This window comes from Condylura cristata, unplaced genomic scaffold, assembly GCF_000260355.1.
Source record: "Condylura cristata isolate star-nosed mole 26May11 unplaced genomic scaffold, ConCri1.0 scaffold00023, whole genome shotgun sequence".
Classification (NCBI taxonomy): Eukaryota; Metazoa; Chordata; class Mammalia; order Eulipotyphla; family Talpidae; genus Condylura; species Condylura cristata.
In genome coordinates, this window is record NW_004567124.1 from 4,939,085 (window position 1) to 4,950,100 (window position 11,016).

The window sequence follows — 11,016 nt, forward strand, 5'->3', positions numbered from 1 at the left end:
GTAAGGTCAAGTCAAAATGTAGACTATTTCTAGTACCCCCAAAAGTTTCCTAATATCATTAGAATCAACCTTTTCTTTATCCTTTGAAACCACTGATGTATATTCTGTCCCTTGATTTTTGCCTTTTCTAACATATAAGTGGAATGGCACAATAGGTAGCTCTTTGAATCTAGTTTCTTTCTCTTATATAAAATATTTGATATTCATCCTTATAATTATATGTGTCAGCTGTTTACTCCTTATTATTGCTAAGTAGCATACCAGCGTAAGACTTTACCATATTTTGTTTAGTCACCAGCTAAACATTTGGGTTGTTTCCAGTTGGGACTATTATGAATAAAGTCATAGTAGTGGGATCATGTTGTAAGAAAATCCCAAAGTTTTCCAAATTGCTGTACCATTTCAGATTCCTACCAGCAATGCAAACAGAGTTTCTCTTGCTCTGTATTTTTGTTAGTGCTTGGTATTAGCTTTTTCTTTACTTATAGTGAAGTTCTCTCTCTTAAGTGAAACAAAAGGTAGCGTAAGACTTTCTCAGTATATTGAATTACTGAGGAAAGTTTAAGCAACTTAACTTCTCTTTCTCTTAAAACCCACAAGCAATCCATCAGGAAATTCTATTGACCTTACATTGAAAATCATTACCCATGACCTAATCACTTTCTCCCATCTTTGTAGCTGTCTTCTGATCTGAGTCTCTGCAACTTACCTGACTACTGCAGCAGCTTCCTTACAGTTGCTTCTACTCCTCAGTAGCAGTTACAGATCTCCTTGCTGGCCCAGGAACAACCCAGGCACATTCCCCCTGGTATTTTCTGCTCTAACTGCTCCCCTATTTGACAAACAACTCTTCTCCAAGTCTTTGTTCCAATTTCATCTTCTCTATGAGGGATACCTGATGAACATGCAATCTACTCTTTGCTTCTCCTAAGCTTGATCTATTTCTTCTCCATACTACTACCTTCTAACTCACTTCTATTTACTTACTTATCATGTTTAGTACTTATGGACTGTTTCCCAACCCTCTCCGATCCCATTAGAGGAATCTTTTCTTTTACATACTCATGCATTCTCACACAGTGCCTGAAATGTAGGTATACAATAAATAGTTGCTGAGTGAATGAACTGAAACACTGGCGCAGTAATCTAAAATAGTCCCAACTGGAAGAGTTGTGTAAGGCCACACTTATGAAAAATAAAGCCAGGGTTAGAAAATAAAATTCCTACCTGCATATTAAAATTACAAGACTTAGTTTTTCTGAACACAAATCAGCTTGGGAAGCGTTAGCCTCCAGAATAACATAATAATATTATAATAAATATACATTAATTGAAAGATTAAAATGATTAAAATCCCTCCTACTACAGAAAATAAATGAAACTAACCATGCTCATATATACCAAAAAATATCCTTGGACACCAACTATTCATGTCTCCCCTTGCCCCCCAATAAACTTCTCCATTTCTGTAAGATTGCCCCAGCCTGATTGCCAATTTTATTTTCTTAATCTAAGTTCTATTCTCATTACCCTTCCATTTCTATTTTTTATCCTCAGGGAAAGAGAGAGCAGTTACTGCCAGGGTATTCTCACATCTTCCAAAGAAATGGCATAGGTGTTAATCTTGTATTTATGTTTGATGTGGGTAATGATGGCTATGACTGGAGTTGTAGGTTTATTAATATGCAGGGCTCTCACCTCATTAGTGGCGATGTATGTTTTGAAGTTAAGCTGCAATGTTTGCTGTAATGTCAGAGCTGGCCTAACAGACTTTCTCACTGTTCATTTTCTTTGTTTTTACCCAGTCAATACATGTTATGTTCACAGAGCTCACACATGTGCTTTTTAATAAAAACGAATCTCCACAATAGGAAATCTTGTTGGGTCTTTCAAACATTTTAAATAACTATCTTTTTATGGATATCACATACTTATCTCTCAGAGAAAATATTTTAATAATTTTGGCCAGGTGATATGAAGTATAATAAACTCTTTCCCTTGCTTATTTGGGCATGGGTATACCCATTAACTGGGTAAAGTGATATTCATAGTTATTATATAATAAAAATATACCTGCATAATTAGTATTTGATAGCATATACTCACACATATATTTTCCAACCAAATTTTTTAAAAGAACAAAATAAATGTTAAATGTGATTGAATATAATGATATATTACATATTATATAAATGTTAAATGTGATTGAATATAATGACTCATTAGAAACAGCAACTGTTATACTTCAAATTTGAAAAAACTATCCAGTTAATATACAACACTATGAAATACACTAACTGGGAGCAGGTGAGCATGATGGTTTGCCACTGCTTACTGCTCGGATTTCATTGTACCCTACAGTGCCCTCTGGATACGTACTGTAGGAAAGTCTCCTGATTTTAACAGCTTGTTTGGAAGTAACAAACTATGTTTTACAAATTCCACAATGTAGTACATATACACACATTTACAGAGAAAATTTAGAACTTCTGTATTCTAAGGAAGCCATTTACATGTAAGAAATAGTTTGTTCTCTTTTCTCATTAGGTCACTGAATATCTTTGTTTTGTACCCTTTTAAAAATTTGTGTTTATAAGTATAAGACCTTGGTTTTAGGGGCAACACTTTGTAAGGAAAGAAAATCATGATCAGAGGAAAATGATATTTAGACCAAGACAAAGGAGAAAGAGGCTTAGATCACTCACAAGTATTTCTCGTTCACTGTCTTCTTTTCAGTATTTTCACTTTGATTTGACAATGTGACACATATTCAGCTAGAATTCCTATCATCGTTCATTTAGAGATGCAAAAATGAGTGTATGTGCTTTTAAGAAGGTACAGCAATGAGCTTATAGCAAAAGTGTATAAACAAGTATATTACCTATTTAATTGCCTTAGCTGAACTTAAAAGCTCTGATCTTTAATTGCCTGATTGAACTGATCTAAAAAGCTACAATTTTTTAATCAAGGAGAAAATTAAATAGCTTTTTGGTAAATAAAAAGGTATCTTTAATCTTATTTTTATGGAATCCAAGTTATTAAATATGGACAAAACCTCTGAAATATTAAGTTAACAACTACTCAATCTAGAGTCAATTTCTCATTACAATGCTTTACAAAAGTCTCCAGGGACATCTGCTTTTTTCTGCACTTCAATAAAAGCACATGCTTTTAAATCCAGAAGGTACAAGTTTCCATGAAACTCTAAAAATAAACTATAAATATACTTAATGGGACGTATTACCACAGCATCTTATTTTTATAATTGATAATCCATAATTACTGGGGAATACCATCATCTGCACTGAAATTCATTAGTTTTCCCATCCACTCACTGGTATATATTTAAACTACTCAGAATTCTCAACTATAACCAAATAATTTAGAAACAGGAAACACTAAAGGTATATCTACTTATCAGCATCCTGACTTTAAAAAAGAAAAAGAAACACGACCGTAGAGAGACTAGATCCCATTTTCCTATCCACTATTGCTTGTGGTGCTACAAGGAAGCTGCCCAGAAAGTTCTGGCAGGTGAGAATTAGGCTACGTGCCCACAGGACAGCAGGGTGTTAAGGCTCTCACCTTTAAAAAGTAACATCCACCATTTTCATGGCAAGACTCTGTTTTGTTATGCTTGTTTTTGTCTTTCATTTTACTTATTTTTTGAGGTAACGCTGACTTACAACATCGCTGCCTCAGGTGCTGTGACCACCACAGAGCAGCCCACCACCAAAACACCCACATGCACCACCACTCCCTCCCCACATGGCAAGGCTCTCTGAGTGAAGGCTTCGCTACTGCGAACTGACCTGACCTTCCTTAAGTACCTTTGTCAAACAGATAGCAAATATTCATAAGAATCAATAAACTGACAAGAACTGACCGCTTTACCAATGCCATTAAAACTGGTATAACCACTTAGTGGGTTGGTGAATGTGGGGAATTGGGAGTACAAAGAATAGAAGCATGTAAGTTACACTAAGTTAATCTTGGTCATAAAAAATATTTCCTTTTTTTTGGTCACCTCAAATGCTTATTTATTCCAGGAAAAGTAATACTAACAGCTCAGATCACTTTCTTACATACATATTTTGCAATAACTATCCTCTAGAAGTAGAACAGAGGGACTTGGTTTATTTAATCTACATAATACCTTCAAGAATTGAAATGATATTTTTACCTGTCAAGCTCTACATATCCCTTTCAAAAGAGGGTGGATTTAAGATGAATTTAGGAGCAACAGGATGTTAGAATTATCACAACAAAAACAACCAAAAAAAAAAAAACCGACAGATGTGATATAAGTGAAGATTTGGTTGTTTTAACTTTCATAGTTACACCTTAAAAAAAACCTTTTTTTGCCTTTAATCACATCCAGTGTGCATGCTGTTACATTCTCCAAATGTGCATCAAGCCAGAATGAGCAGATGTATAAAATTAAACAGTACAGTTAGTAGCATTAGATGCCTAAGTTGCTTTTGTTATAGCTGTTTCTCACTTAATTTGCTTCAAATGAATTCAGACATTTCAGAATATTAAAAAAAGCGAAGGGAGGTTCCTTTTACAACATTCAACAGTTACATGATTATCCTCTCATGCATTATGTTAATAGACTGGGAGACTAATTTCTGATGCTTTCTTTAATTCCTTATTTAAAGTTCCACTTTCAAGATATGTGAAATGACTTCTTAAGGAATAGTGTATGATGATTTCTGATATGTTAACAAAAACAGCAGATGGAATTGCATAGAAAATGAAGGGTTTGCATTAACTAGATATAAGTAAGGAAAGTAAGATCCTATCATTTGCAAACACTATGAATTAACTCTATACATGTCTGGTAAGCATAATTACAAAAATAAGGATCAAGTGTATAACTTAAGAAAACTAATATTTATAAAGCAGTCATCTTTTTATTACCAAATATACCAGTTTACTTACTTATATATCCTATTATTTATTCACCTTGGAGAACATTCAGCCCCCACCACAAATTAAGTCATAACTTGAAAGTCTAGTACCTACCTCTATGTAAAATCTTTAAACTCCACAAATAGGTAAGGCCTTTAACAACCTAAATTTGAGAGAGAAAAAAAATGATTGTTTTAGAGGGAACTATCCATACTTAAACATATGCTCATGTTGAGCAAAATTCTTCCTTAAAACATTTGTTAAGTGATAGCATTTACTGCACAGCTACAATTTCTGGGTCAGGCTCCATAGGGACACTGACTGCAGAAACTAAATGCTCCTTTACTTTACTGAGCAGACAATATTCTGAAGATAAGGTATGATGAATGAAAGAAATAAGTCTATGTACATATAAAATGGTCTGGAAGTACACAGTGAGTTCTTAGTGGTGCTGTGGGAGGGAGGAGAGGACAGAAAAAAAAAAAAGAGGGAAAGACTAATACCTTTCATTTTCTATACTTCTGTATGTGAAAAAAAAAAAAAAGGGATGGGGGAGGGTGTAAGCCTTGATATCTATAGCCATGGAAAGACTTTTTTGAAGTGTTAACTAATGAAGTAAGGCAGCAGGTAGAGCACACACGGCTTCTCCTTCTGGTAGTCAGGAAGGCATCAAGGTTCTCCAGGAATGTTTTCAACAGATACAAACATAAAAGAATATTCAGACCAAGATAAAATGTGTAATGAAAGTATTGGATCAGGGAACTCTTAAAAAATATAAAGGTCATGAAAGACAATGAAATACTGAGATTATCCTGAGAGTCTGAAGAGACATTGCCAATTAAATGTAAAATGTCTAGTTCTAGACTGGATGTTGGACCAGAATATTTTTCTTTTGCTCAATAAAGAATGTTATTGGACAAGTGGAAAATTTACATAAGGATTACTGATTAGCTAATAATATCAATCTTCTGATTTTGATCATTATATAATGATGATAAAAGAGAGTATCCTTGTTCTTAGGAAATATATACCCAAAGTATTTTAAGTATAAAGAGTGGTAATGTCTATAGTTTATTTTCAAATCCTTCAGGAAAAAATGTGTGTGTGTGTGTGTGTAAATAAATTACTGTAACAACTGGTGAATCTGGGAGAAGCATCTATAAGAATTCTTTGTATTATTTTCAAAATTTTTATATAAGTTTAAAATAACTTTAAAGTAAAAAGTTTCCTCAAAAGTGTTTTAAATGATATTGGGATAAGCAAGAAGAATAACAGGATTTGTAAGAAAACAACAAAGAGTATCAAGATGATACACTATTAATGAATGTGTAGAGCCATGTAGACATTAAAGGGCCACTCAAGGAAATAAAGTGAGAAAATACAAATGTCTTAATTAGATTAAGATTTTTCAATTTAAGAGCCTGAGTTAAGAATAACTAGTGAAATAACATACAGAAAAAGAAGGTTTCCAAGACCTTAAGCATATGGGTTATAAGTGTTACCTGCTATGTGGGAAATTTAATCAAAAACTGCCATTAGCAACTTTAAAAATGCTTATTTCAAAACTATTGTAAAAGAAATACATATTTTACTCCACACCCACTGATTCTGTATGCACACTAATATGAACTTACTAATTTAAGGCTGATTATTGATGAATAGGTATCAGATACAACAAATGTATCAGACACAATAAATGAACTACGATTGCTTAAAATTTACCACACGTACCCACTCCTATAGAAAATTTAAATGAATCATGAACCATTATGAGAAGCAACTGAATGATTTACATATCCTGAAAATGATGAAAAGTGGGGGGCTTAGTGTGCAAGGATTTTAGGTGATCAAGAAAGCTTAAGCTCAATATTAAAAACAGAAATGCAAAGAAAAAAACAATTTCTAAATTCTAAAGATCTAGAAGATAAAATCTGTATCAATTAATGCTGAACAGAAGTTAAAGTGTTTTAATTGTTCTCACAGAATGAAATATATTCCTGAAAGATTTGCTAGCACAGTATGATCAATTCCACAAAGTTTTTTTTTTTTAAATAGAAAATGATTTCTTCCTGGGTTTAGAACAAGTAGGCATTATAATAAAATACCTGTCCTGAACAGTAAGACAGTTAGAAACAAAATGTTAATAACTTTTCTACAGAAGGAATAAGGCAAAATCATTTCTTTAAATCCTTACAAAAAATAACATCAATAATGGGAACAAATTGCTCTTTGACTTGCTGGACAAGGTCACCTTCTTCAACATATAAGTGGTCACCTTCTGAATCTGGAATTAAGATTCAACTTCTTAAATTACAAACATAGCTGCCTATTATAAAACCTTCCCACTAAAGAGACTTGGTTTAAATTCTAAACTAAAAATTGGTCCCACAGAAAATGACCAATAGAAAACACACAAAAGTAAGGCAGCCCATAATATTCAGTCTATGTGGATAAAAAAATAAAACAAATGATTTCATGATACTTGTGAAAATTATGAATTTTGTCAGAGATTCAAAAGGAACATTATTTCAAACTGTGTCAAAACAGATGACATTTTCCTTTAGAAGCATATAAGCATCAATGTACAAGGGAACAAGAAACCTGTCCAAAGAAAATCTAGAGGGTATTATTGGCATTCAGTATACCAGGCTTCACAAATGACGTGACAAAGCCTTGACACTAAAAGTACTTATATCTGCTGTCAATCACTGGCTCCTTGACATGTCAAGTGCGCATCCTTTCAGGGACAGCTTCAATCAACATTAGCACTCAAAATACAGCACACTGTGTCACTGCTTCAGAAACGACAGGAAAAATAAAATGCATTAGGTGCCTGGGAGAGGAAGAAAGGCATTACTCTTTGTAAGAAACCAGATTCAAATGGAAAGTGGATGAAAATCACTGAGCAAGTTGAAACAGTGAAGTCAGGTGTTTATACGGCTTTTTCAGGGAAAAATATTCCTTTGCCTTACAATCTACACGAGAAAAAAAATCTATGTACCATAAAGGCTGACAGGAGTCCATCCTGTAACTAATGTGGGATCTTTAGACCTGAGTAACATGCCAGATTATTAGAACCTGGCAAACAAAGTTAATTTGGGAAGGGAGAGATGCCTTGACGTAACTCTAACACAGAAAAGGAACCTGAAGCTATGTATGTGTGATTCCATTAACCTCTCCCTGACACTTCTGTTTTTTTTAAACCTTATTTTCCCTTTCACTCCTGCCTCTTTTCCTCTCACAAAAGCAGTGAAATAGCATGGCATTTGGAGTGACACAATCCTGGGTTCAAATTACTTCTGACTAGTTATATGATAACTAGTTATATAATAGGCAACTTAATCCGACTTTTCGAAACATCACCTTGCACATTTATGAAATACATTTCAATAGAGTTGTAAAGAATGAGTGACATGCATTTGTAGGTAAAGCATCTATTAGTGATTGGCACATGCAAGCATTTAATAAGCACCTCTTTCTTCTTCTGAGTCTGTGGTGTTTGACTTGGCAGTAGCACCCATGCACATTCTTGTCTTTATGGATGGAAATCAAAGGTGTGATGCTGACTTTAGAACACTAAAGGAGGTATATCTCAACCAGGCTGAGGTGAGAACACTGATTTTATAAAGCATCACCTACAACCCATCATTTGAGTAGTCTTATTTTGATTGGTACAATCCTACTGATGTTTGCTAGTTGTAATCAAGGATTATTCAAGTTTGCAGCTTATTTAAATTTCATTAAAAAACATACTTTGGAGACATGACATAAGCTTACATCCCATCACAGATAATAAAAAATGGCAGGTGATGAACAAAATTATCAAAAGATTTTCTTCTATTCTGGCTATAGGTAATTTTCAATTACTATGACCTGATGAGCCATTTAAGTGGGAGAAATTGAACACATTTTAGAGAAAAAAAACCCAAAAACCTAATTTAAAAAAAGTAAAATTTTATTGACTTCCCATTGACAATATTTTGGGAGTACAGCGCCACACCTCTGTATGTGCACAAGCCTCCTCTAACCCCCCACAGAAGTTCTGGTCCCTTCCCCACCCTCAGACTGGGGCTCTCTACCCTTTTCTCCTACCACCTCCCCGCTCCCAGTCTAGTGAATGACAATCATATTTTTTGTCTCAGAGTTAGTTTTGCTGTGACTTGTTAGTTAAAGAAAGATCCTGATTCTTAAGAAACACAAGGGTAAATATAAGCAATACTTTAGGCTTGTACTTATTTTAAATGCCATTTCCTAAAATAATTTTGTCAATTTCAATTACTCAGTAGGAAAGCTCTATATTGAAGCCAGATTTATTTATTTTTATTTTTTCATTTTTCGCTGACTCCATTCACATCACAGGCTTTCCACTGCAGTAGCATTGAAAAAACCAGTGGCCTTGTGTGGATGCCCTGCACCAGAGAGATGAGAGATTTATGATGTCCAAGAAGAACACGCTTCTTACTGAAGGCAGCTGCCAATTTTAGCCAAGTTCAACAGATAATGAGTATATATAACTTGTATACTTTTTTTCTTTTTGAATTGGTATCCTTGCCTTTTTTCGCCCTTTATTATACGTGTTATTAAACTTTAGAGCTAAGAACTGCCAAAAGCCACAAAGCATTCATTTCCCCTGAGATTAAAAGAGGAAATGAAACATTTTTATTTTCAGCTAAAATAGTGATTTAAGTACTCAAATTTCATACTAAACTAATCTACCTCAACATGTAGATTAGAAGCTACTTAGCAGCAATAGCATCAGAAAGAAAGCTCTCATCACCCTGGGCAGTTCACACTAATAATTAGAAAGAAAAAAGGAAAGCTGTGAATTACAATGAACTAAGACTAAATAAGTGTCCATATTGGATTAAAGGATTTGAGTTGTCAGTTTGATGTATAATGAATGCGAAAACCAGCCATTTAATTAAATGGTACATGGTACAATCACTTTGTTCTACATTAAACTACATAAGTTATCAGAGAGCCTTTAGTTTAGCAATTGTTTACTATTACACCGCCCCATGACTTCTCTTAGTCACTGTTTAGCCTTGTTATTCCAAATCTAAAATCTAGAACTAATATTAGTTTAGTTGATATATTTCATCAGTTTATTTTTGAATACAGAAAATGGGAAAATGGCTTTTAACTACAAAGGGAATAAATTCCTAGATGTAGATGGTAAAAAATTTTAAAGCCAAGAACATAAAGTCTTCAAAACCTCAGAATAAAGTACAATTTTCTTACTGTTTTATTTTAATAACTTAGACTTGAAAGGTATAATACTGTTTTATTTTAATAACTTAGACTTGAAAGGTATTTTCGAATTATGTCAGTAACTACAAAATGTTCAAAAACAGTTTCCTTTACAAAAAAACTGTAGGACCAAGGCTTCTACAGATACAAGAAACTTGAAAAATTCAGTCCTCTGAATTTTTCCAGGTCTGAGGATGTCATGTGATTATGTCATTACAAAAGGCTTGTCTATGGAAGGAAGAAAGGGATAAAAATAAGCAGGAAAAAAAAAAAAGAGCTAAAAAGACATTGCAGTCAACAGGGTTTGAAAAAAAATTTTTGAGAATACCTGATTAAAAAGATTTAATAACCCAAGTTTCTTAGGATCAAAAATCGTACTCACTGCTACTGCAATTCTTCCAAGGACGTGCTCTGGAATTTTTCTATACACATCCAAAGAGCCCCCTGTGAAGACAAACATGTTCTGTTACTACCAATGAAACTACTAGAACAGCCCCTGGATGTCTTCTCTGTGCATTTATTATGAAATATTTTCTCTATTCTTACATCATGAACTGTGTAGGAGAAAATTCGATTTTAGTTCAATTTTATTTATGATCTAGCTGTACTTTCAAGTTAAACATAACTAGGTTTTTTACTCCCAACTGCATAATCAGCCATATGTAAAAAAGGAAGGAAAAAACAGGTCAAAGTAGGCTGAGAATCTGCACTAAATATAAACTTAAATACACATACAGAACTATATGTATGTCATAGCAATGTGACAACCATATTCAGGTGTTTATCTTGTATAAAAGTTTCTCAAACATAAACCAGGACTCTATCTTAGAATTTTTACATTAACTAAACAAA

The 11,016-nt window shown here is 33.6% G+C and overlaps 1 protein-coding gene across 1 annotated transcript in view; it reads right to left on the reverse strand.

The window, feature by feature from the left end:
• MAP2K5 (mitogen-activated protein kinase kinase 5) overlaps positions 1 to 11,016 on the reverse strand; it is a 244,151-nt gene that overhangs the window by 134,816 nt on the left and 98,319 nt on the right. The window contains exons 12-13 of the mRNA XM_004687642.2: positions 10,547 to 10,608; positions 5,029 to 5,077 (exon numbers count right to left, since the gene is read on the reverse strand). Coding sequence (XP_004687699.1) covers positions 5,029 to 5,077; positions 10,547 to 10,608 — 111 coding nt within the window. The remainder of the gene's footprint in view (positions 1 to 5,028; positions 5,078 to 10,546; positions 10,609 to 11,016) is intronic.